The sequence below is a fragment of the Bos taurus genome, chromosome 26 (assembly GCF_002263795.3).
Source record: "Bos taurus isolate L1 Dominette 01449 registration number 42190680 breed Hereford chromosome 26, ARS-UCD2.0, whole genome shotgun sequence".
Lineage (NCBI taxonomy): Eukaryota > Metazoa > Chordata > Mammalia > Artiodactyla > Bovidae > Bos > Bos taurus.
In genome coordinates this window covers 19,468,010-19,494,546 of record NC_037353.1, presented here as the reverse complement: position 1 = coordinate 19,494,546, position 26,537 = coordinate 19,468,010, and the positions used below count along the sequence as shown (strand labels likewise).

Below are 26,537 nucleotides of genomic sequence, written 5' to 3'. Positions count from 1 at the left end.
TGAGGGGTTGCATGACTGGTCGGCACAGCACCTGGCACAGCGGAGCCCTAGAGAATGAGCAGCACAGTGATCACTCTGGAGGTCTGCAGGCGCAGGACCTCTGCTGGGTTAACAGGTGACTGCCCATGACTCTGCCCCGGGTGGAAGGCCGGGCCGCGGGCAACTCAAGTGTCCCCATTTAGTCGTGGCCCAGGGCCAAGTACGGCAGCTGGGCTGCAGCTCCTCCTCTTCCTCCTTCTCCCTGCTCCTCCCCCTGCCTGGAGAGGCACAAAAGGCTGCTTGCAAGCAAGTTCCCAGCCTGGTCCTGGGCAGAAATGACCATATGTGGCCGAGGGCTCAGGAGGGCCGTAGGCGCCTCTCCCCGCCCCACATGGAGACGAGCTCTCTCGGACACCAGGGGACGCCTGAAGCCTGAGTACGATGCAGTGGTGGTAGGCGCAGGTAAAGTGGGCTGGGCTGGAGTTGAGGGGCCAGAGGGCAGCCTGCCCAGAATCCTGGGGTGGTGGGGGGGGGGTGCCCATCCACGCCCCTGCCCTCTCACTGCTTTGGCACAGGCTGGCCGGGATTTGGGGTGAGAGCAAGTTGCTAGGGTGAAAACTCCACCCGTCTGCGAGCAGATGCCAGGATTCTGGAGCTGGCTCTGCCGTCGACTTGCTGTGTGGCCTGGAGCAGATTTTTGCCCTCTCTGGGCTTGAGTCTACCCATCTAAAATGACCAGGGAGGATTAAGTGAGTTCAGGAGTTTCCATGAATCTCCTGTGAAATTAGCTAGTTGCTGCCACATCCTTGGAAAGCATATGGTAGGTAAGGGTTGCGAGGAAGGAGCCCTGGTACAACAGACCTTTGAAATCCTGCCGCCCCAAGTGTTCTAGGGCTTCCCTGGTGGCTCAAATGGTAAAGAATCTGCCTGCAGTGCAGACCTGGATTTAATCCCTGTTGGGAAGATCCCCTGGAGAAGGAAATGGCAACCCAGTCCAGTGTTCTTGCCTAGAGAATCCCATGGATAGAGGAACCTGGCAGGCTACAGTCCACGGGGTCACAAAGAGTCAGACACGACTGACTAGTGTGAGCAATTAACACAAGTGACTTGAGTTCTGGTCACCAGTACCTGACCACTGAGACCATCCTGAGGACACTACAGTCATTCCGTCAAGGGGAGTTAGGGGAAAATAGACACGAGTCCCAGAGGTCCTCTCGCCTGTCTGCAGAAGTGACAGCCCTCACTGCCTTGCCCACCTGGGCTGTACAGGACCTGCTGCGGTGACCCCGCTGCGCTTTGCTGAGCCCCAGGGTGCAGGGCACTGGTTCCACCTTGAGCCTGTGAGGCACCAGGCCAGGACCAGGCTCCTTTTCTCGGGGCCTTCCACTCACAGCCTCAAATTCTACTTCTGACATTATTTCCAGCTGGGTTTATACAGAAAGAGGATGACAGGCCTGGAAAGACCTGCTCATCACATGGCTTTAAAGCTGCATCCCTATTTGGGCCTTTCTTCATTTTCATCCCTACGGAGAGCTGTCCTGTGCTGGTAAGTGCTTACCAGTAACCTCTCCAGGGGAGAATGTGTGCATATATATCCATACATGTTTATTGTAAATACTGAAGTCAAAGAAGTGTAGCACAGTTTTGCAGGTGAGATATACAATACTCTAAATTCCAGGTGGCCAGTCCACTCAGCAAGTGCTCGTGACTTTTGCTGAACTCAGTGACCAACCTACGGCTGCAATTTGACAAATGAAAATAGTTTTGAAGGAAACATTGTATGATATTTTTATTTTCTTTAAAGAGCAGAAAGATAGTGAAACAAAGATTTATGTCAGAACTTCTCTCCTCCTTCAACAATTGGAATGATCTTACTCAGTCAAATAATATTTTGCGAACAGGAGAACAGTTCCTCAATTGTTTGTTTCACAAGGTAACTGCTGTGGGCACAACTGCCAGTTAAGTTTAATTTGCATTATTAGCATTTTCTCCATCACTTTCTTAAGTCTGCTGCTGCTGCTAAGTCACTTCAGTCGTGTCCAACTCTGTGTGACCCCATAGACGGCAGCCCACCAGGCTCCCGTCCCTGGGATTCTCCAGGCAAGAATACTGGAGTGGGTTGCCATTTCCTTCTTCAGTACATGAAAGTGAAAAGTGAAAATGAAGTTGCTCAGTTGTGTTCGACTCTTCGCGACCCCATGGACTGCAGCCCACCAGGCTCCTCCGTCCATGGGATTTCCCAGGCAAGAGTACTAACAACCAACAAAATAACAACCCAGGCCCTGGTGTGTAGTGTTCGTGGATTTCCATGGTGTGACTACTCCCACTGCAGCCTTTTTCTAAGTTACCAACGTGATGTCTCTGTGAATTTGGGAGAGAGATGCAGCCAGGCATCATCAGGCAGCATGGCCCCTGTATGTGTCCATGGATGTAAGTAACCGTGAAGACATAGACAACAGGAAAATATAGTAAAACAGTTAGGAAATGACAAGCTTTGAGTATTTATTACCTTTGTCTTTAATATCATTATTTCATTGTAAGTTTATATAATTTTTATCAGGGGCTGTTTGACAACTGTCTCACCAACTTCCAGGGCTGGGGGACTCCAGCTCCAGTGCCCACTGACTGGGCTCAGTAAACGGAAGTTCCTCCCACCTTTTCTGCCCTTGGAGACAACCCACCCCTGCTGTCTCTTGGCAGAGAGGGTTGATCCTAGGTCCCCAGGTACCTGGGTGAATGGCTCACAAGTGTGTTTCTCAGGTGTGAATTTTTCTTCAACGTTGCTTCTCTGATTGCCAAGCAAGGCAGGAAACCTGGTTTGAAGACTTATCCAACCTGAGTGAGGAGCACAGCGGTATCTTCTGAGATACAGATCATCTCTGCTCCCTGAAGTCACACCAGTAACCTGGCCATCATCCTGATTCAGTTATTTGACCAAATTTGCCTAAAGGATGACCCAAGGAGCTTGTTAAAATGCAGTTTAAGGGCTCCCTACCTGGTGATTAGAGTTCTGAGGGGATCATCACACCTAACCAGCTCTTGGAGTGGATCTGATGTGGCACCTGCAGCCCACACATTCGGGAACCCACGTTCAGCACACCCCTCCCCCCGCATCCCTCTGTGCCTGCTGCCTAAGGAACTCTGCAGTCAGGCCTGGAGATTAGCTGAGCCTGCAGCTTAAGACTCCTTGCAGGGGAAGGGAGAGGTCACCAGAAGCCGCAGGACAAAGTTTCAGCCACAGCTAGAGTGGGGGAGTGGTGGAGGGAGGAGGAACTTGGGCTCTTGGATCCCTGCCCTTTGCCATTTGAGGTCTGTTTGTGCATTTGTGGGCTTACACGTGATGACTGAACTGGACCCTGTTGCCTGGAAGCCTTTATTAGTTTTCCAGGATTTATGATCAGCACTAATTATGGGTCTGCTAAGGCACAAGTGCTTTAGGTATATTACTGGTCATCCTCCCTGCGACACTGCAAGCCCAGCAGGCCCTCTGTTTACACGTGAAAAAGACGCCAGACAGCAGGGCGAGCCCAGGACAGTCTGCCTTTAATCTGTTGTATGTGTTTGAGAGCACGGCTTTTCAGACTTCAGGTTGCAATTCATTCATAATTCCCATCCATCACACTTTTTTAACTTTCTTAAGAAAATTATCAAAAGCAGGTTAAAAACAGTAGTCTATCAACTAGCATTTTTAAATGAAATATACAAATAGATCATGACGTGCTTATCACATGATGATTCGATGTTAGTTCATGAAACACGTGCTAGGCCTGTGGTCTGAGACCACCTGCATCTGAATGACCAGGGAGCTTCTATGAAGTCCGTCCTAGTCCCTGCCCCCAGCCTGCCCAGTAGATTCTGGGGAGGGCTCCGGGAATCGGTGATGACGCTCGTTCTTAAGTGACCCTGAAGCTTCTCAGAGCTGGAGAAGCACTTGCTAGCCGTGGACTTGGTGTGGGATGTGGGACCCCAAACCAAGTTCAGGGCTTGCACCCCAGGGGCTGCCTGCCTAAAATTTTTGGAAAGAAACTTTATACCAGACAAAGCTGCCCAATCGTCTAGCACCCTGAAGCACACTCAGCAATTCTAGCGAACGTTGACGCTGTATGTGTTGAGTTCATTTTGAGCTGTTCCATCTCAGGAACACTGGAAACTGACAAAGATTCCCCTTCTGGAGCCCTGTTGTGCGGCATGCTTGGGCAAAGCAAGCCCTGCTTGGCGGCAACTGTCCACATGACCAGCACTTACCTGGATGACCAGGGACACCAGCATCAGAGCACGATCAGGCCTCCCTCTCTTCCTCTAAGTCAACTCTGACGCTTCCTCCGACAGTCATCTGCTCAACCTCCCTTGCTGGAAGCCCAGCAAGGCTTTGTGGGGTCACTTTCATCTGATGCCTGCGGGTTCCCCTTGTCCCCACTCCAGCATGAGCCATTGGCCAAGCCAAGGTGACAGGACTTTTTTCAATTTGGGGCAAGAACCAGGGTTTTGTGATTCCCCAAAGACCAGGTGTCTTACAGTGTCAAGCTAGATGCTGTTCCAACACCCAGGTTCAGGTGAGGGGGTCCCGCAAGTTCTGCTACCTCGCCAGGATCCTCATGGGCATGGGGACAGGGGTGGGGGGCCACACTCCTCAAGGAATGTATCTGCCCGCTGACCACGGTCACTTTCCTCCCCTCTCCTCTGTCTCGTTGCAGGACACAACGGGCTGGTGGCTGTGAGTCCCTCCCCCTCCGCCCCACTTCACTGGCCCCTGGGTGTGTGGCTCCCAGCAGGAGTGTAAGGAAGCCAGCAGGATGAGGGTCGCTGGGGGGAAGCAAAGGCCGGCTGGTCCCCTCACCCCGGTGCTGACCAGTGACAGGCTCAAGAGGACATCCACAGCCCTTAAAGACGATATAGGATTGCTGGCCTCTCCTTAATGCTCATAGGTTTCCCCCTTGACCTTTCAAAAGCAAGGTGATAAACAGCTGGGAAAGTGTGTAATGGACATAACACAGGAGGCAGGTTGGAACTTTAGGGAGCAAGTAACTGGGGCCGGGGGCCCTTTGACTCCAGATGGTGGGCTGTCCTTGTGTACAGAGCCAGCCAGCAGGTCTAGGCCAGGCACCACCTTGGGGAACATGCAGCTGCACATGGTCCAAGGTCCACCCTGGAGGCAGTAAGGGAGCCAATCCAGCAGAGAAGGCAGGGCCCTGCCCCGGCACAGCTGGCGTCTGGGTCCCCAGCTGACCGCAGGCCAGGGTGACCCTGAGGCTGTGCTTCTCAAACCAGAGTCCATGTACCCCTAGGAGGCCATAGTGTGTGATCAAGGTTCAGGCCTCAAGATTCACACAGAGCATTCTGAGCAGCGTCTGCTCCAGAATATCAGTGCAGGGGAATTCAGCAATGTGGGGAGCCAGGAGACCTGTGTTACGTCTTAATACTTTCCCCAGTATAGCAGTTTTATTCGAACATGTTACAGCAGACATTATTTAACTCAAGTGAAAGTGAAAGTCGCCCAGTTGTGTCCAACTCTTTGCGACCCCATGGACTGTATAGTCCATGGAATTCTCCAGGCCAGAATACTGGAGTGGGTAGCCTTTCCCTTCTCCAGGGGATTGTCCCAACCCCAGGATCAAACCCAGGTCTCCCACATTGCAGGTGGATTCTTTACCAGCTGAGCTGCAAGGGAAGCCTAAGGATACTGGAGTAGGTAGCCTATCCCTTCACCAGCTTATCTTCCTGACCCAGGAATCAAACCAGGGAGTCCTGCATTGCAGGCAGATTCTTTACTAACTGGGCTATCAGGGAAGCCCCCTATTTAACTCAACTGATCAGTAATTTAAAACACTGATTTTTGTATTAATATGAACATGGGTTTGTCTCCCAGCTCAGCCACTTTCCACCTGTGAAGGTTAAGGCCAGTCAGCTAATCTCTCTGACCCATGATAAAATGAGAATTAAAATGCCCACCCTCACTGAATTGAGGGGAAGGGAAATAGATGGTGTGCCCTGAGGCCTCAGCTCAAGAAGCCTTGCTCAAAAGGTAACCTTGGGGCATCCCAGGATGAGAGGATATAGGAAGAACTTAACTCTAGGTCGTGCACTTCGCTGGATGATTTGAGGCCAGCTTGAGAAAGTAGGCAGTTGGCCCTAGATTGATTACTGTTGGAGAGTTGGGGGCATCTCTGAACCATGTCTGCAGGGAGGGGAGGCTAGCATGCAGAGTGGTCGCCACACACACACAGCATCACACATCTTGGCCACGAGAGCCAGTGATTGGGATCTTGAGGTGACCCACAGACCTCGTCTCGTCTTTGCTAAGACACAGCTGTGAAGTGGCCCTGCCCTGTCACCTGTATCGTGGTTTCAGACCACCTCTGTCTGCCGTCATCACTGTGGGACTGTTGACGTCTAACGGGAGAAACACGGCTCACCTCTGAGGCCAGTTTCCAGATGTGACACCGAGGCTCCTCTTTCTCCTTTCTCGTTAGGATATGTCAGGAGCATAGATTCTGTGTACAGACCGGGTGCGGTTTCCACACCTCTACTCATCAGTTCTGGGAACTTGAGCTGTTAGCCTCACTGAGCCTCACTTCCTCCTCTGCGGAATGGGGAGAATCACGGTGCCTACCTCTAAGATGGATCATATGAGACGATGCTCGCACAGCATCTGGCATAGTAGTCACCAAAAGTCTACCTTCTGAGCTACACCATCCGTGTGGTCACCTTGGTTGTGGTGATGGTGGGAGGGCCAGCATTTTAGGTCAGTAGATGGAGGGCTAGTTTGGTTCAACAAATATTTATTGATTTTCCACCAAGTGCTAGAGAAAGATGAATACTCTCCCCTGAAACATTTGTTCCCCAAAATGACGCCATATTATAATCATAGCTTCATTGACCGAACACATCCCCATGTGCCAGGGACCCATGTCTAAGTTCCTTCTAGGGACCAACTCAGAGAATTCTCACAGCAGCCCTGTGAGGCAGGAAAAGTGGGTGTTGCTATCATCAGCCCCATTTTTGCACAGGAGGAAATTGAGGCCAGATGGATCAGGTACTGAGGTCGCCCCAGCAGGAGAAGAGGGGAGTGGAAAGGTGTGCTCTGTGCTCACACGACACGCCCCCCATGCTGCCTGCTGCAGGCTAGGGAGGAGGGCGAGGCTTGCCGCCACCCTGCCCAGGAAATGGGCACGAGCTCACAGAGGCTCCAGACCTTGCAGGAGGGAAGGTCACCTGGGGCTGGGAAGCGGAGGGGCACGAGCAGTCATGTCAGGCCTCAGAGGACATCTGAGGAGGTGGGCATTTATGAAAGGGTGGGGGAAGGGCATCTCAGAGGCAGGGACAGCTCGAGCCAGCCCTGTGGTGAGGTCCCTGAGACTGCGGGTGGACCCCAGGAATAAAGGGAAGGTCTGTGTGCCTCGTCCCAGGCGGCATACCTGCAGAGATTTGGAGTGAACACGGCGGTCTTCGAGAGACGCCACGTGATCGGGGGTGCGGCTGTCACAGAGGAGATAGTCCCAGGTGAGCCAAAAAGGTGGGTGAGGGGCATGGGGGTGACCACTGGTGATCCCTGTGACTGTCTTCATCCAATTCATCTTCAGGGTTTAAGTTCTCCCGAGCATCCTACCTCCTCAGCCTGCTACGACCGCAGATTTACTCCGAATTGGAGCTGAAGGTAGAGTGTGTGTGTACATGTGTGTGTCCATCCACCTGCTCCATGGCCTGAGGGCTGGGGAAGTGGGCAGCTGCTACTCTTCCCTCTGAGGGTATGTCTATCTCCCCTGCTCTCCTTGATGCCTGCCCACAGATGGGCTTTGTCTGGCCCACCTGGTGTCTTAAAGATCGAGAAATTTCATACATAAATCAAATGTCTCAAAGCCCATGTTCCTAGATGCCACACCAGCTGACCCCTTACATGAATGCCATCTTGGCAGTGCTTTGTCCATCACTCCCCTGGGGCCCTGTCCAGCCCCCATAGGAACCCTTGGGCCCCTGGGCACCTGAGTTTGCAAAGCTGCCTTAGGTCCTGGGCCCACCTGCTGCCCTCCTTACACTTGAGAGCCAGTCACCATCCTCGGCAACTTGAGCAATCAGACTTTCAGCTCTTCAGGCTCCTGAGCCGTTGTAGGGCATCCTGGGAACTCCCAGTCTGCCCCTGTAGACTCCTTTTAGCCTTGCCTTAGTCCACAGTCTTGCCCCCGCCCTTTCAGATTCCTTTTACCCCTAGCTGCCTTTTTGACAAACACAGTCATGCATTCCTGGAGCCACTTAGCTGCTTGGTGCCTCTGTCACCCACCACTCAGAGAGGGTCCTGGGTGCCATCTGCATATGATGCTGACAGCACTTCAGCACCAACTCTGTGCTGAGTTCGAAATTAATAAGACATTAAGCCATGGTCACCATGAGAGAAATTACTCTTTGAGTTCCTGAGACCGCTAGCACACCTGTCGCCAGCCAGGATCAGGTGGAATCCTGCCGAGGCCTGGGGACGGGTCTCTGTCCCCAGACAAACCAGCCTATCACTGAAGGCAATTTTCAGACACACTAGCTATGCACCGTGGCAAGTGCATGAGTAGGAGTCCCCATTTTATGAGGGAACTCAGGGGATTAAGCTCACACACAAGGAAATGACTGAGGAGCCAAGTCTAACCAAGCCCTCCCCCTTGTTCTGAGCTCTGATGTGCCACCGCCAAGGGCGTCTTGATGGCCACCCTGCTCAGCCTCGTGCACTTTGCTGGTGGCCATGGGCCAGGTCTCAAATGTGAGCTCTCAGGACGGACCTCTGTCGTGGGTAGAGCACAAGGCTGCGATTTCAGCCTCTGGACCCTACCTGCTCAGTTTTGAACCTCTGCTCTGCCGTTAGCAGCTGTGTGACTTAGCCTTGCGGTGCCTTGTCTTCCTTATCTGTAAGATGGGGATGTAATCTTACCAGCTTCAGAAGGCTCTTGTAGTAGTTGGTGTTCGCGCATCATTAGCACGGTGCCTGGGGCAGCCGGCTGGGGCTCCAGTACTTTGGCCACCTGATGTGAAAAGCCGACTCTTTGGAAAAGACTCTAATGCTGGGAAAGAGTGAGGGCAGGAGGAGAAGAGGGCGGCAGAGGATGAGATGGTTGGATGGTATCATCGACTCAATGGACATGAGTTTGAGCAGGAGATAGTGAAGGACAGGGAAGCCTGGCATGCTGCAGTCCATGGGGTCACAAGGAGTCAGACAGGACAGTCACTCTCTTTATGGGAAAAAGTCCTGGAATCAGACAAATAAATGAATCGTGTTCAATTACTTAGACCTGAAGCAAACTCTGGGTTCTTCTTGGATACCTTTTTGGGGGGTTATTGATTCATTCATTCAGCAAATGTTCCTGAGTACCTGTCCTGTGCCGGGCCCGGGGAGAAACATGTGGACTGAAGGTGGTGAGGGAGGGTGGCAAGGCTGAGCGCTTAGTGAGAGAACCTCAGGTGGAGGTAAGCACACCTACAGAAAGGAAGCTAAGGCAGCACGACAGTGAGGGCCTGGACGCCCGGCCTGGACTGGTGACCAGGAAACCCTCCCTTGGAGGCGGGGGGAACATCTGAGCTGACATTCAAACGCCAAGCAGTCACCAGCACTGTGGACATCTGAGGGGAGGATATTCCAGGCAGAAGGAAGTGGAAGTGGACAGGCCTCAGGGAAAGGAAGGTCAAGCGGCCAGAGCAGAAGTGCCAGGCAGAGGGGCAGCAGGCAGTATGGGAGGTGGGCAGGGCCAGAGGAGACTGGGCCTTGTGGGCTGGGAGGAAGGGCCTGCGTTTTATCTGAGCACAGCAGGGAGACCGTAGAGGTGCTGAATCGGGAAGTGAGGTGATGGGATTTATGACTTTATGAAAGATCAGTCCTCTTGGTGGATGGCGTGGATTGTGGTGGAAGCGGTTGCAGGGCAGCTCAGAAGGTGGCAGCTGGGCTGAGGCAGGGCAGGGAGTTGGGGAGATGTGGATGAGGTCTGGAGGCTGAGATCTGAGACTTGGTGATGGATGGGAGGCCAAGGGTGAGAGGCTCAGAGGAACTGAGGGTGCTTCCTGCGTGTTAGAGGGTTCACTGTATCAAGAGGAACCAAGCTGGAAATTCCTCCAGTTTGTAATCAAAGAAATTTCCCATCTCAGCATTAGGAAGGATCCTGTGGGTCTCCCAGCCCCACCCCTTCCAACACTTGGATGCACCTCCACAATGCTCAGTCATGGAGATCCTGCCATCTGGAATGCCCATGGTTGGGGGGAGACTTCTGCTGTAATATTGGAAAGGTCTCTTTGGGTTTCTGTGTGTTTTCCTAAAACTTCTGCTCACAGATCTCGTTTCTGTCCTCTGGGGTGGTGCCCTGTCTGCAGCAGTGCATTTAGTTAGTCAATAGACTATGTATTGATCACATGGTGTCTAGATGCTGCAGATACAGCACTGAGAAAAAGAGACTCAGCCCCTGAGTTCAGAGAGCTCACATTCTACCTGTGTAGACAGAGGAAAACTAAGTGTGTCATTGACCAGGTGGTGATCAGAGCCAAAGAGTCAGGGGGAGCTGAGCATGCTACTCAGGTAACATCTGAGCAAAGACCTCAAAGAGGTGGGAGCAGACCAAAGTGTATCTGGGGGAAGAAGTCTCTAGAGGCCAAATCTTTCAAGCTGCATACTTTAAATACATACAGCTCCTTGTATGTCAATCACTCATCCAAAAAGTGGTTTAGGAAAAAAGTCTCTAGAAGGAACAGGATGTCTTTTATTTGTAGGGGTTGCACAGGCCCCTTTTGTTTTATCTCCACCTTCTTTGAAGAAGTAAATGTGCTCTTGGAAAGTTCTGTGTACTAATCAAATATTTGTAAATCAACTATTTTAAATGCATCAAGGGAACTTCCATTTAAAGTGACCATGGAGTAAATGAGTCTGCAAAGTAAATAAAAGGGTTTTTTTATGTGAATAATTTATCTATCTAGTAAGTATGGATTTTCACATAACTGTGGCTTTATTGTGTCTTTCTCAGTCTTAATTATTACTGAAATGGGGGCATTTAAAGACTACTGCTGAGAGCCAGGGCTTTGGAGTCTCAGGGATGTGGTTTGAAACCTGGATCCACCTCCCAGTGTGACCTTGAACACTTTTTTCACTTCTCTGAGCCTCTGCTATTGCATTTTACAATGAGGATGATATACTTACAGAACCACTGTGATGGTTCTGTAACCATTGTAACCACTGTAAGCCCCAGTACAGTCCCTGGCACTGGGTAGTGTGGCATGGTGTGATGTGGCATAGCATGGCATGTACGTGTGGCGTCGCATGGTGTGGTATGGTCTGCCACAGTGTGCCTGGGCAAGAAGGATTTTTATACACTTATATCTAACATAGGAACCACGACCACATGCCTTGGGAAACTACATGTATATGTTCATGCTAAGTCGCTTCAGTCATGTCCAACTCTCTGTTACCCCATGGACCGTGTAGCCTGCCAGGCTCCCTGGTATATGGGATTCTCCAAGCAAGAATAATGGAATAGGTTGCCATTCCCTTCTCCAGGGGATCTTCCTGACCCAAGGATTGAACCCGCATCTCATGTCTCCTGCATTGGCAGGCGGGTTCTTTACTACTAGCGCCACCTGGGAATCCCCTGGGAACCTGCATACAGGTACCTAAATACATACAGGTCAGTTCAGTTCAGTTCAGTCGCTCAGTCGAGTCCGACTCTTCATGACCCCATGGACCACAGCATGCCAGGCCTCCCTGTCCATCACCAACTCCCAGAGTCTATTCAAACTCATCTCCATTGAGTTGGTGATACCATCCAACCATCTCATCCTCTGTCATCACCTTCTCCTCCTGCCTTCAGTCTTTCCCAGCATCAGGGTCTTTTCAAATGAGTCAGCTCTTCGCATCAGGTGGCCAAAGTACTGGAGTTTCAGCGTTAGCATCATTCCTTCCAAAGAACACCCAGGGCTGATCTCCTTTAGAATGGACTGGTTAGATCTCCTTGCAGTCCAAGGGACTCTCAAGAGTCTTCTCCAACACCACGGTTCAAAAGCATCAATTCTTCAGCGTTCAGCTTTCTTTATAGTCCAACTCTCACATCCATACATGACTACTGGAAAAACCATAGCTTTGACGAGACTTTTGTTGGCAAAGTAAAGTCTCTGCTTTTCAATATGCTGTCTAGTTTGGTTATAACTTTCCTTCCAAGGAGTAAGCGTCTTTTAATTTCATGGCTACAGTCACCATCTGCAGTGATTTTGGAGCAAAAATAATACAGGTCACCTAAGCACAATCAGAGAAGGGTCATGGGCAGAGCCCTTCAAATGTTACCTGTGCTGTCTGTGTTCTGCAGAAACATGGGCTGAGGCTTCATCTTCGAAACCCCTACTCCTTCACCCCCATGCTGGAAGAGGGCACAGGGGGCAAGGTGCCCCGGTCTCTTCTGCTGGGCACAGATATGGTGGAAAATCAGAAGCAGATCGCCCAGTTCTCAAAGAAGGATGCCCAGGTAGGGAAAGTGACCAGCGATGGATCTTCTCCTCCATCTCAGCCTGGAGGCTGCTCTTTTTTCTTTTTAAACATTATTTTCTGAGAGATGGGCTCTCTTAAAAAAAAATTATTTGACTGCCCTAGGTCGTATAGTTGCGGTATGTGGGATATTTAGTTGCAACATGTGAAAACTAGATCCCTGACCAGGGATTGAACCTGGGGCCCCTGCATTGGAAGTACAGAAACTTAGCCACTGGAAGGGGAGTCCTTTGGAGGCCACTGTTGAAAGGAAATGGGCCTGGTTGGAATTCTCCCAGAGCAAGTTGTCCAAGGCCACAGGGGTGTGGACAGGCCACCCCATCTGCCCTACAAGGGCTCCAGTCTGTGCCAGCCTTTGATCTTGGGCACTGCAAAGAGAAGGGGTGGAGAACAGTGGCTAAGACCAGTGGACACGGGAGACCCTCAAACCAGTGTGTGTTCAGCATGAAGCCACTGTTCAAGTTTCAAAAGGGAGTCCACTGATATGTCCTTATATTGTATGTGCTTTCTACCTCTCCTTTCAGACAGAACTCCAAGTGGTTTTCCATATTAAAGCACATGAAGGTCAAAAAGAAAAAGGGGGGATCAGAGACAGTTAAAGATAGAACAAACTGGATCAGGAATTTAGGACAAGAGAGTTATAATAAATATTCATCTATTTTGGCATCATTCCCTGGCAGCCCAAGGCAAGAATGTGCCCAGGATGATGAGCAGGTCTGATGGAGAAGGCACAGTTTTCCCTTGGGACTGAACTGCGAGGAGTTTCTTGGGTAGCTTTGTCTAGATGAGTCATTGAATGTGATGGGCCTGGTGTGATTGGTTTTACAGACAGAAAAAGATTCTCTGAGTGGCCATTTGTTGTACCAACCTAGATACAAGCTGACGGCATAGCATTAACTCATATCTTGGTGGAGACATTTTTCTAAGAAGAACCTGGGTTAAGCAATCCATGGGGGATGATTTTTGTTCTGTTAATCTACTATTGGGTAAAACCAAGAAAACCACATATCCAGCCTCTCTCTTTAACCAGTGGTTTCCTAACCTGGTGGACAATCAGGTCACTAGGGCAGCTTTGCTTTTTTTTTTTAAGTGCTTTGCACATGATTCTTTTGTACAGTTGCACTCTGTAGGTTGCACTCCCTACACTCTCCTCCAAGTCCTACCCATCTCAGATACACTGGAGAGGATTCAGGACAAGACTGGGTCCCTGAGCTAGAAGACAGTGGCCGTGGCCATGGCTGGTGACCACAGGAACAGGAGGCAGAGGCCACATCTCAGTGTGGAAAGTCAGGAGCAGAATTCTGGTTTTGTCTTTGCATGTTGTCACATTGAAGACCTGTTGCAGAGGAAGCTATTTACCTTCATTTTAATCAAGAGTCTCCAGTGCAATTCAACACAGAGCTTTTCTTAATGTAACAGGTGTTAAAATTCCATGGATATATCCAAGAGTTCTAGAATGAAAAATTAAAAGCTCTGAGCTAAAAAGTAAGATAGGGCCTCGGGTGGCATAGATGTCCATCCCTGCTCCTGTCACCCATCCAGGGAAGGGGGGTCATAACCAGGCTGTCATGTGCATTCTGTTGTAGGAGATTGCGGGGTAAAGGGAGGCAGGGTTCTGTTCCTGCTGATGATGAAAGGATGTGGGGGTGGGGTTTGCAGACCAGGAAGGAACAGTCAACATGCTGGGGTACAGAGCAAGAGATCTTACTTCTACCAGTGAGATATAGAAAGACAGGAGAGAGAGAAGAAACTTGTAAGTGGTCTTTGGTTTATCACAGAGACCATGTCCTAGGGTACTTGAGTTTTCCATGGCCAACAGCTGGCCAGCCTTAGGCTCTTGTGCCTGCCACCCCTGGTGACCTCCTACTATTACTATGCAGACCCTCTGTCACCTGCCCTAGTGCTGACACCAGTGCACAGACCTAGAACTGGGAGTAACTCTGCACAGCCAAGCGGAGTCATGCTTGGCAGGGCGTGGGGCCTGAGGAATCATCAAGGCTTGGCTGGGAGGCACAGGCCAGGTGGTCTGGAGGGCAGATCATGGGGACAGGGTCCTGTGGAATTCTAGGCAGTGGGACCTTGACTCAGAGCTCTGTTCCAGGCCTTTCCCAAATATGAGGCATTCATGGATCGCTTGGCATTAGCCATTGACCCTCTCCTGGACTCAGCCCCCGTGGACCTGGAGGCCTTCCAGCGGGGTTCCCTGCTACAAAGGCTCAAGTCGCTGTCCACCCTCAAGCCCCTGTGGCAGGCAGGTAAGTCCAAGGGCAGGTATCAGGGCATGATGAATGCCTTCATGTGGCTGAGCCCAGTTTCTCCATGATTGGACATAAGCCTGAACCTCCGAGGCAGCCTGCCAACTTCTGTCAATTAATAGGGCCGCCTGGAGCACTGTAAGTGAGATGGTCTTATCTTAGGCTGGCATGCTCTAAAAATGGAGCCTGAACCAAGGGCTTATGTTCAAGTAGTTCATTTTGAAGGAGGATCCTAGGGAAAGGAGGAGGAACGGGAAAGAGGGAGAGTCAGCACCAGGGTGTGTTACTGAACTGGCCACCACTGTGCGTGATAATGTCCTGCCTGGACCTTCTGAGGAGCCTTAGGGAATGCACGTGACAACGTGCTCAGGGGAAGAGAGGGGAAACATTTGCCCACTGGGTTCTCTCCCCAGCGTTCAGAGGTTGCCCCCATGGGTATTAACTCCCACGTGAGGCATTAACTTCTGGGTTGTGCATCCATGGGTGCCAAGTGAGTCCCATGGGTACCCTGTCCTGGTGTCAGGGAGGCCCCAGGGAAGACATGAAGAAGAAGTGCATCTTACAGGCCTGAGGTGAGATGCGGTCAGGTTGCACTGCGTGCAGCTGGCTGGAGCCTGCATGGAGCTCGGCACCATAGCCATGGCTGGGGGAGGCTGAGAGAGATGGGGCCGAGAGAGTTTGAAGAGATGCCCCCATACAAGAAGGATGCTGGATGACTGGACTCAGCAAGAAAAATATCTGTGGCCAATTAGTGATGTCTGCCGTGGGTATGAGAAGGGAAGTCTCACCAAGCCTGCTATTACTTTCTACCACTCGTCTAGGGTACAAAGTGTACCCAAACTGTGGTGCTGGAGAAGACTCTTGAGAGTCCCTTGGACAACAAGGAAATCAAAGCAGTCCATCCTAAAGGAAATCAACCCTGAATATTCATTGGAAGGTCTGATGCTGAAGCTAAAGCTCCAATACTTTGGCCACCTGATGTGAAGAGCCGACTCACTGGAAAAGACCCTGATGCTGGGAAAGATCGAAGGTGGGAGGAGAAGGGGATGACAGAGGATGAGATGGTTGGATGGCATCACCGACTCAATGGACATGAGTTTGAGCAGACTCTGGGAGATAGTGAAGGACAGGGAGGCCTGGTGTGCTGCAGTTCATGGGGTCACAAAGGGTTGGCTACGACTGAGGAACTGAACAACAAACAAGGATACAAAGACCAGTTAAGCGTCTACATTCTACAAAAATACTGAACCAGTTAGCTGGTCACAAAGTTGCCACATAACAAACTACAACATTCCAGTGGCATGTAAAAATGAACATTTATTTCTCATGTGTCTGCATGGTTCAGCTGGTCCCAACTGGGCTGAGCTGGTCTGAGCTGGTCTCATGCGTGCATCCATGGCTGGAGCAGCCCTGCTCCAGGTGCCTCTCATCCTCTTCTTGGAAAATGCTGGCTCGTCCAGGCATGACCTTCTTATACCCATGACAAAAGTGCAGAGGGCAAGCCCCGATGTGCAGGCCAGTTCCAAGCCTCTGGTTGCATCATGTTGGCAAACACTCCAATGGCCAAGCAAATCGTGTGAGCCCAGAAGCAAGAAGTAAGGCAGGTCCACTCAGCTATGGCGGGAGGCAGTGCAGTTACAGGGCAAAGTGTGTGGACCCGGGGAGGGTGACGGAGCCAAGCTGGTAGAATCTATCACAAATGTCAAGAGCAGACATTGCCTCCCATATCACCAGTCCAAGGAACCTCATGCAATAAACATGCATTAAGCATTCATGTAGTCAACATTTATTGAGCAACTGCTCCGTGCCAGACAGCAAGCTCAGCACTGGGGCAAAATGCCTAGAGTTCATGACCTCTACCTTCAAGGTTCTAGTGCCCAGTTACTCTCTGAACTAGTTTATTTTTTTTTTAATTTTATTTTATTTTTAAACTTTACATAATTGTATTAGTTTTGCCAAATATCAAAATGAATCCATCACAGGTATACATGTGCTCCCCATCCTGAACCCTCCTCCTTCCTCCCTCCCCATACCATCCCTCTGGGTCGTCCCCGTGCACTAGCCCCAAGCATCCAGTATCGTGCATTGAACCTGGACTGGTTTCTCGTTTCATACATGATATTCTACATGTTTCAATGCCATTCTCCCAAATCTTCCCACCCTCTCCCTCTCCCACAGAGTCCATAAGATTGTTCCATACATCAGTGTCTCTTTTGCTGTCTCGTACACAGGGTTATTGTTATCATCTTTCTAAATTCCATATATATGTGTTAGTATACTGTATTGGTGTTTTTCCTTCTGGCTTACTTCACTCTTCTGAGCTAGTTTAAATCAGTGTCAGAGAAATGGGTTAGCCAAACCACTGCCTCCCAGGGTACAGCCTTAGAGAATTCAAAGAGAGTAAGATACAAATTAAAAATGGCCCCCAAATAATTCTAACAGTTAAAATGTACTAAGTGCCTATAGATTTAGAAATGCTTTACCTACCTCATTTAATCCTCACAATAGCTTTTAAGGGTAGAAAATATGACTCCCATTTTATAGATAAAGAAGCAGGTGCAGAGCCATTAGGATCCAAGTGTTCCCTTCTTGCCTGTCTCGGTTTGCATCTTATGAATCTCGTCTTTCAGGTTGCATCCTGGGAGCCCAGCTGCCCCAGTATTACCAGGTCCTCACAGCTCCAGCCGCCAAGGTGAGCGGTGCCGCAGCCGCAGGCTGGACCTCGCCGGGACAGGGCCTCTGCTCCCAGGTAAGCCCTCTCCATGCCGCTCTGCTTTCCCAGGTGCTGGATCAGTGGTTTGAGTCTGAGCCTCTAAAAGCCACTCTAGCAACGGACGCAGTGATTGGAGCTATGACAAATCCCTACATTCCGGGAAGTGGGTGAGTGTGGCAGGTGAGGGGGGGCAGCAGGAGGGGCGCAGTCACCCCCACAAGAGCGAAAACTATCACTCACTGAACTCACCCGATGAACCAGGCAGGTGCCAGCTACTTCACACAGGATTCATTTAACCCTCAAGGCAACACTGGGGAGCTGTGGTTCAGAGAAGGGAGATAACCTTCCCAAAGTCACCCAGCTAGTAAGGGCAGAGCTGGTTCCCAGCCCGACTTGTCCGAACCCCGCATCCCTGCCAAGTCTTCCTTCTTAGCCACTGCTCCCCACTGTTGCAGTAGAAGAGCCTTGGTCCTGCCTCCCGCTGTGATGTCTCAACATGAGTATCTTCTCTATCTATCTATGCATCATCTATCCATCTACGTATCTATCTAGGCTCTCTTCCCTTCCCACGAAGCCCCGTTGCCTGCCGCTCTCCCGCAGGCCCTTTCCCTGGGTTCCAGGATGCGCACACACACAGACACCTCCACATGGATGGGAAGCTGCCTCTCCTTGTGAGTGGAGGTGTGCTGACAGCCTCATCCGAGAGGGGGCAGTCAGACATAATGAAGCGTGCAGTTGTGGTATGCCTTAATGAGCCCTGAAGGAGCAGGAATGGAGGGGGTGTGTGTGTGTGTGTGTAGGGATAGAGGATGCTGCCAAGTCTTGGGCCATTTCCAGGGCACCAGAAGATGCAACTAGAAGCTGTCAGTGTGGCTTATCTCTCAAGGGATAAGAGCACCCCTCAGAGGTGGTTTTTCAACACACACTAAGCCAGCCCCAAATTTCCCAGGGCCATGGAAAAGGGGGGTGTGCGTTGGCAAGTGCTTGCAACACCTTGACCAAGATCAGCCAGCCAATTAGGAATTTCCAGCTGGGGCCTGCAAGTCCTTTTCTCTGTGGGTGTCCAGGAGGCTTCGCCACTGCCCAGTTTATGAAATGGGCCTTTAAGACATTTTTTTTCCCATTAATTCTTTCAATAAATATGGATGGAGCAGTTGCCTGCACTAGGTGCTGAGGACATCGTAGTGAATGGAGCTCAAAACCCCATGGGAGAGGCAGATACAGAATGTGGAGTGGAGGACTATTTGCTGTGGGCGTTGTGATGGGAAAACGAGGCAGCGGGCAATGTGATCCAGGCTCAGAGGAGCCCCCATGCGGAAGAGATATCTCATCTGAAACTCTAGGGACAGGAGGAATTAGCCAAACAAAGGAAGAGGGAGGAGGGGCTCTAGATTCCAGAACAGCGTGTGCAGATGTAGAACTGCAAGTGGACGATGTGGTCCATTCAAGGCACTGAGAGAGAGAGAGTGTTTGCACCTAGAATTCTGGGGAGATTATACCCCATCTCCAGCCGCTGATTCTGATTATCTGTCCTCAGGTATGTGCTACTCCATCACGTGATGGGGAGTCTGGAGGGGGTTCGGGGGGCCTGGGGCTATGTCCAGGGTGGCATGGGTGCCCTCTCTGACGCCATCGCAAGCTCCGCCACCGCTCACGGAGTCAGCATCTTCACCGAAAAGGTGAACACCCCTTGATGCCCACCCCGATTTTTGGCAAGTATCTTAGAATGGAACACAGTCGCAGATTCAGAGGGTCCTTAGTTTACTGATGGACAAGGCTGGGTCTGGGCTCTGCAGACTGTCGCTGGCTGAGCAGCTGTGACCCAGGCCTGTCCCCTTTGAATTTGCACTACCATCGCATATTTGGGGTGAGCCTTTGAATTGGGGAGTGGGCTGATGCCTCACCAGGATCTGCAGGAAATCGGCAAGGGATGAGAAAGCTGTAGGTCCTAGGAGCAGCACAAACAGCAGAAATCCCCTAAAGCCAACCCTTGTTTCTCCTCCCGGGGGTCCTGGGACTCCTACTGGCGGCCATAGACAGTGGCTAAAGTACAGGTGAGCAGTGGAGGGCGCGTTCAAGGAGTCGTGCTGCAAGATGGCTCGGAGGTGAGGAGCAAAGTGGTGCTGTCCAACGCGTCGCCACAGATCACCTTCCTGAAGTTAACGCCACAGGTGAGGCTGGGGAGGTGAGGCGTCTCCCAGCACGGGACGGCGGTTTGGAACCTGGGGGCTTCAGGGGGCTGCATCAGGGTGGGAGATGTGAATGCCAAGTCTCCCCACATTTGGGGAAGCCCGTCCTTCTCCGCTTACCTGACAGGCAGGTAGCAGCAAGCCTCACAGATGAGGGAAAGGTCCAGGGAGGTAAGGCGACCGAGCCCAGGCATTTGGCAATTGGCAGAGCCACAGCTAGAACCCAAGTCTGACTTTCAACCCAGAGTTGTTTCTACAGCTTTCTGCTATCCTGATTTTTCCCCTCTAGCCAGCTCTGATTCCACTGTTTATGTCAATAACCCATCATCACATGAACGTTGCATAACAACCACACAACTGCCGGGCGTATCACAAGAGTTACGGATTAGTACACAGAGCAGGAGCAATCAGTTGATATTGACTGAGTTCAGCTGATCTGGGCTCACCCACACATCTTCCAGCAGCTGAGGGGCACTCATGGGCCCTGCTGACGGCTGTGGCTAGTCCAGGGGTCTCAGTCAGAATGTCCGGGATGACTCAGCTCTGCTCCATGTGTTTCTTATCCCCCAGCGCAATAGTCCAGACATGTCCTCAGGGTCTGGCACAAGGCAAAATGGAGCAAACTCAATCACGCAAGTGCTTCTGTTTGCTCCCTATTTAACATTAGCCTTGTCTCAGGACCAAGCTCAGAGTCATGCTGCTGCTGCTGCTAAGTCGCTTCAGTCGTGTCCAACTCTGTGCGACCCCAGAGACAGCAGCCCATGAGGCTCCCCCGTCCTTGGGACTCTCCAGGCAAGAACACTGGAGTGGGTTGCCATTTCCTTCTCCAATTCATGAAAGTGAAAAGTGGAAGTGAAGTCGCTCAGCCGTGTCCGACTCTTAGCGACCCCATGGACTGCAGCCCACCAGGCTCCTCTGTCCACGGGCTTTTCCAGGCAACAGTACTGGAGTCATAGTGGAAGGCAATAGAAGGGGGTGTCCGTGTAGGGAGGGGTGGGGACTTGGAACAGCTTTTGCAATTGACCACATGTGCCCTGTCCCCCAAAGATGTGCTAATATGTGTATGAACATGGAGCTCCCAATGACGTGGGGTTTATTCTTGGGGACAAGGCATCATTTTTCTGAGTGATTCCACTAATAAAATTCAACAAACACCAGTTTCAAAAGCATCTTAAGACAATTTTGAGAGCATCAAGACTTCCAAGAGCTTAGAGGCCAGAGGAGAAAGAGGCTGCAGCTCTTGGGCCACATCCATACCAGGAGCTGGTCTGGGCCACTTACCACCAGGACGCTGGCAAAGTACACAGGAAAAAGTGGTTAACACTGAGTGGGAGGAACCCAGGAGGGCTTCACAGAGGAGGTGTTTTGGCTCACTCTGAGGCAGGGAGAGGATCTCCTGCAGTAGAGGTTGAGGGACCAGTCTGAGTAAAGGAGGAAGGCAGCTCCCTTGGGGCCTCAGCCCCCACTAGGGTGGAACCTTCTCTTTTCAGGAGTGGCTTCCTGAGGAGTTCGTGGCGAGAATCGCCCAGCTGGACACCAAGTCGCCTGTTACCAAGATCAATGGTAAGAGGCACAGTGGACAGCAGAACTGTCTTTTCTGAGGTTTTCTGAGCGGGAAATCTCCATGTCTGGGAAAGACTGACCTGTCTCTATTCCCTGCCCCCCAGCCTACCCCCTATTTGAAGATGAAACACTTTTTCATGCTTCTTGTTTCCAGCCCACCATGTCGGGGAGCAGGCGATGGGTAGAGAAGGAGGGCCCTGGAGGGGCTGAGGACCCAGGCCCCTGGGCCCTGACCCTCCCCTTTGGTCTCTCAGTGGCTGTCAACAGGCTGCCTGACTTCCTGGCAGCCCCCAACACTCCCGGGGACCAGCCATTGCCCCATCACCAGTGCTCCATCCACCTGAACTGTGAGGACACCCTCCTTGTCCACCAGGCCTTTGAAGACACCCTGGATGGCCTGCCTTCCAAGAGGTGGGGGACCTGGAGACGCTTGAGCCCCTGGTTAGAGCACAGGGTGTGTGTGGGTGGTGGGGTGCAGGGCCCACTGCACATTTACCTCCCTGGGCCGGCTGGGACCCGAGAACCTGGAGCCTGGAGATCTGGCTGAGTCAGGGACCTGGGGATGAGAGAGCTCCCCATGGGTGGTCTGGACTGTCCTACTGGTCACCAAGCCTGCGCAGACAAACACCACCATAACCTTACGGAGATGATCCATCCGGCCCCAGCATCCCCAGCTCAGGTCTTCATTTTGTCCCATCATCTCAGGATGGCTCCACGGCCCCTTCTCTCAGGCAGGCATTGCTCTTCAGGCCCTGCCCTCTCCTCCCCTGTCGTACACAGACCTCTGATCGAACTCTGCATCCCTTCCTCGCTGGACCCCACCCTGGCTCCCCCCGGCTGCCACGTCGTCTCCCTCTTCACTCAGTACACGCCCTACACACTGGCTGGAGGCAAGGCCTGGGATGAGCAGCAGAGAAACACCTACGCAGACAGAGGTAAGGCGAGCTAGACCGTCGGGTCTCCACAGTGACAGCTGGCTGAGTGGCCCAAATGGGCCCCTCTCCTCCTGATGGCCCCACTCCGGATTAATACCTGCAAGGCCTGTGCCAAGGAAAGAGGAATACCCAGGGAAACCAAAATCAACACAGTGAGTGCCTGCTGGGGTCAGGCTGTGGGCTAAGAAAGGCAAAAAGACATGGTTCTTGCCCTCAGGTTGCTCGCAGTCCAGTGGGGGAGAGTAATAAACCAACCTTACAGTCAACAGACTGTGTGAACCAAAGGAGGAGCCACGAGCCAGAGTGACAGGAAAGCCTTCCAGAGAAAGGGACATTTGAGCTGGGTTTTAAAGGGTGAATAGGAGTTGACCAGACAGCAAAGGGCATTCCAAGCAAAAGAAATAACTTGAGTGGAGCCATGAGGTGAGGAAATCTTTGCATATTCAAGGGGAGACAGAGTTTAGGGCTGGAGTGTAAAGGTGGGAAGAAGTGGGAGGCTGGGGTGATCTGAGACCCACAGGCCTTCGTAAAGAATTGTTTATTTGCTGGTGGACTCTGTCGTTTTGTTGTTGTTGTTGTTTTGCTTATTGAGGTATAATTTGCATATGAAAATATTCATTTTAAGTGTAGCGTTTAACGAATTTAGTAAGTTTGCCAAATTGTATAATCATAAGCCTCTTCTCTTCCGTAACGCTGTCTCATTCCCCTGTGTTTGGCACCTAGTGTTTGATTGCATCGAGGCCTACGCACCCGGCTTCAAGGGCTCCGTGGTGGGCAGAGACATCCTCACACCCCCTGACTTGGAGAGAGTCTTTGGGCTTCCTGGGGGGGTGAGTTCGTATAGGACGGGAGGCTCTCGTCACACTCTGCCTTCACTCTCTTTGCACCTCCACTCCCTGACATGCCCACTTGGCTTTATCTTGGCCCTCCACACCCAGCCTTAGGCAGGAAGGGAGGACAGGGGCAGAGACCACAGCGGAGAGAGGACAGAGACAGGGTCAGTTGCAGGCAGTGGGGGAGGAGAGAAGAGATGTAGACGGGAGAGGCAGCGCCCACTGGAGAGATCACCTTACTGTGGGATTTCCGCCCAGACGTCCACATCAGCATCTCCCATCTGCCTTTCTTCAGAGGGGCCTCCCCTCCCCTGAGCAGCTTGATCTCACACTTCTCTTCAATTTATCAACAACTCACTGAGCCTGGAGGCAGGGAGTGGGTAGGCCACCAGAGCCAGTATGGCAGCGACTAGCTCCGATTGGCCATTGCGTACGTAGACGTGGCCAGGCCAACGTGAGATGTGTTTCAATATAAAATGCACCCCAGATAGCAAAGACAAAAAAAATGCAGCAAGTCTCATCAATAATTTTAATATCGACCACATGTTGAAATGATATTTTGGATCTGTGGGGTTAAATTAAACATATTATTTAATTGGGTTAAATTAAATGTATTATTAACACTAATTTCACCAGTTTCTTTTTAAGTGTTCATGTGGCTAATGGAAAATCTAAAAGTACATGTGTAGCTCCAGTTATATTTTTATCAGACAGCATAGGCTGGCTAGAGAGTGAAGGAGGCCAGGCAGTGGAGAGGGAAGGGAAAGGGTTGAGGTGGAAGGCTTGGGGCAGGTGGATTGAGACATCTTGATAAACGCATGTGTAGAGAGGGGGCTGGAGGGGATGTAAAGGGTCCACCTGGAGGCCGAGGAGGGGGCGGTGGTGCTGTCCATCCATCCATCGAGGAGGAAACTCCAGGGAAGAAAACGAGCTCAGCTGGGGACACACTGAACGGGCAGGTGACGATCACCCCCACCATGATGTCCAACAGATGTTGGTCTTGTCAGACCTACCCCTCGGGTGTGACCTTCCCCGCCCCCACACCCCTCTCCTCGTCTGGTCTGACCCAGGCCACTGGAGTAGAACCATACTCGGTCCCAGCACCCTTGTCTGCCACTCCACTCACTGTGACCTTGGACCCCGGGGCCCAGGCTCAGATGGGTGTCTTGGCCAAAGAAGCACACATCAGCAGTCAGAATAAATCAAATTCCTCTACTTTTCAAACAGAGTGGGGCGGGGGGGGGGGGGGGGTGCGGTTCATAGTCCACAACACAATCTTTCAAGTCTCCCTTTTCTCTCCCATTCAGTTTCCTCACCCTCTGAAGATACACCCAACCCTTCCTCCTTCTTGAAAAATGCCTCTAGGAAAATTGCCCCCCAGCCCTGGGACATGTGCCTGTTCCCTCTCTTCCTCTTCTCATTCTGCATCATGAGAGCCCAAAAACACCCTGGAAGGAGAAGAACCTTCCTTGGAGAACAGGGGTGGGGAAGGGGGTGGAGACTGTAAGACTCCTATGTTAATGACTACAGCCCTGCCTCTGCAGAACATATTCCACTGTGCCATGAGCCTGGACCAGCTGTACTTCGCGCGTCCTGTGCCCCTCCACTCTAGCTACTGCAGCCCGCTCCGGGGCCTGTATCTCTGTGGAAGCGGGGCCCATCCTGGTGAGTGAGCCTCGGTCCCACTACCCCTGGTGGCTGGCGAGGGCTGGCCAGATATCAGAAGCTTGCAGACTGTGGGACAGGATGAATAAGGCGGGAGATGAGAGGGAGGGGAGCGGGGAACTCCCCGGAGAACAAGCCCTCCCCTGCATTGAGAATTCTCCAGCCAGACCCCTCGGGTTCGCTCAGCCCTCTTCGTGAGGCCTGGGGACACGTCCTAGTGGAGGTATCTCTCCAGTTCCCGCTGGGGGTTGTGAGGGACCCATGTCTCTAAATTCTGCATCCATATCTGAGACCAGTAAGGATCGGCACAGTGCAGTTTCTCAATTTTAAAATTCTTCCCTGCTCCCATCCCAGGCCTAATTGACCCCGTGGAGGCTCACCTCATACGGGTGCTTCCTCTGAGCTACTGGGTCTCGGCCTCCCAGACAGGCCCATACCGCCAGGTCTTCCCCTCAACCCCTAGTCCCACATTCTACTTCATGTGCTGGGAGTCTTGCCCCTCAGCTCTCAGGCTGGGAAGGCAAGGGGGACACTTGCTTGGACCAGACACTGGCCCTTCCTGCATGGATTCAGGAAGCCTGGAGGGGAGTCCAGGATCTGTTTTGATAATCGTCCCAGGTGGTTCTGTTACCCATACCCCAATACCACCCTTCAGTCCTCCCTGTTCTGCTTTGTGGCTGGTGCCTTGGCAATCCCACAGAGGGGATAGAGGGGTGGGAGGGGGGTGAGCACAGCTTTGGCTCATGGGAGGCTCCCTTCCAGGAGGAGGTGTCATGGGAGCCGCTGGACGCAATGCAGCCCACGTGGTCTTCAGGGACCTCAGGAGCATGTGACCTCGAACTAACTCTGACCCAGGAAGATGAATTCACCCTTGAGACGTCAGTTTCCCAGGATATGGCCTGAGGCAAGCAAGTCCTCAAGGCCCAGGCCACTGTTCTGGAAGAAGCGTACAAGTCACATGGGGTCCTGGTTAACCTCTCATCCACAGCTTCATGAATAAACTGGTTTTGCTTTATATAGATAGCTTGCATTTTTTCTGTGTATTAGTGGAATAGGTAATATGTAATAACCACATGGGGTAGACTTGTCTGGGATACTCAGTAATCTCACAGCATCAGCTCCAAACAATCCATTTGACCAACTAGCATCCTCTTCTCACTGCCAGGCCCCCACTACCAGCTGATCAGAGGCCTGCCCTGGGGAGGCCCAGTCTACTGCTGTCGCACTTCTGGCAAACTGTATAAGAAAGGACCCAATTCCCCAGTGCCCCACAAAGTTACCCACAGGAGCCACTGCCTGGAGCCATGCGTGGCCTCTCCGGCCATCAAAACCTCCAGAATCAGGCAAACAGCAGGTGGGGTGAGTGCAAAGTGGGTGCAACTGAGGGTCGTCTGGGGGCCCACGCTCCCAGTCTAGAGACGCAGCCTCTCACTTGCCATGAGCAAACCGCGCCTGTCACATTACTGAAATCTTTCCTTACAAACTTGCATTATTCTAAAGTGAGTTGGCTTGTCACTCTCGGTCTGAAAGAGTCCCGCAGATGTCCCCATAGAAACGCACCTCTCCTAGCCAGCCCCTTCCATCCTAACGGCCAAGGCCGTGATGCAGAGGCCCCAGAGCAGAGCAGGTGGGAGATTCCCCGGGCCATCTCCTCCCACCATGAAATTTATACAGAGTAACATAGACCTGCCTTACTACCAGGAGAAATATCAACAACCTCAGATGTGCAGATGATACCACTCAAATGGCAGAAAGGGAAGAGGAACTAAAGAGCCTCTTGATGAGAATGAAAGAAGAGAGTGAAAAAACTGACTTGAAACTCGACATTCAAAAAAAATAAGATCATGGTATCTGGTCCCATCCCTTCATGGCAAATATAAGGGGAAAAGTGGAAGCAGGGACAGACTTTATTTTCTTG

The 26,537-nt window shown here is 51.7% G+C and overlaps 1 protein-coding gene and 1 non-coding gene across 2 annotated transcripts; both read left to right on the top strand.

The window, feature by feature from the left end:
• The first annotated feature begins 249 nt into the window (after positions 1-249).
• Positions 250-25,640, top strand: PYROXD2 (pyridine nucleotide-disulphide oxidoreductase domain 2). Its single transcript, NM_001034532.2, has 16 exons — positions 250-441; positions 4,674-4,693; positions 7,386-7,479; positions 7,560-7,633; positions 12,291-12,446; positions 14,568-14,721; positions 17,352-17,413; positions 17,504-17,601; positions 18,972-19,113; positions 19,471-19,605; positions 21,114-21,186; positions 21,441-21,597; positions 21,967-22,121; positions 22,845-22,951; positions 24,499-24,619; positions 25,382-25,640. The coding sequence occupies exons 1-16, from the start codon at positions 315-317 to the stop codon at positions 25,450-25,452; spliced, it is 1,746 nt and encodes a 581-aa protein (NP_001029704.1). The 5' UTR covers positions 250-314; the 3' UTR covers positions 25,453-25,640.
• Positions 17,489-17,579, top strand: MIR1287 (microRNA mir-1287). The gene has a single exon (NR_030886.1). It is a non-coding gene; the product is annotated as a microRNA mir-1287 (primary transcript).
• Positions 25,641-26,537: the final 897 nt, after the last annotated feature.

Bases quoted from the DNA above. Each gene is read 5' to 3' on its own strand.
- PYROXD2 (NM_001034532.2), top strand. From the start codon at position 315: ATGACCATATGTGGCCGAGGGCTCAGGAGGGCCGTAGGCGCCTCTCCC. The intron at 14,722-17,351 runs GTAAGTCCAAGG...CTCGTCTTTCAG, and splicing joins CAAGCCCCTGTGGCAGGCAG to GTTGCATCCTGGGAGCCCAG. The intron at 19,606-21,113 runs GTGAGGCTGGGG...TTCTCTTTTCAG, and splicing joins TCCTGAAGTTAACGCCACAG to GAGTGGCTTCCTGAGGAGTT.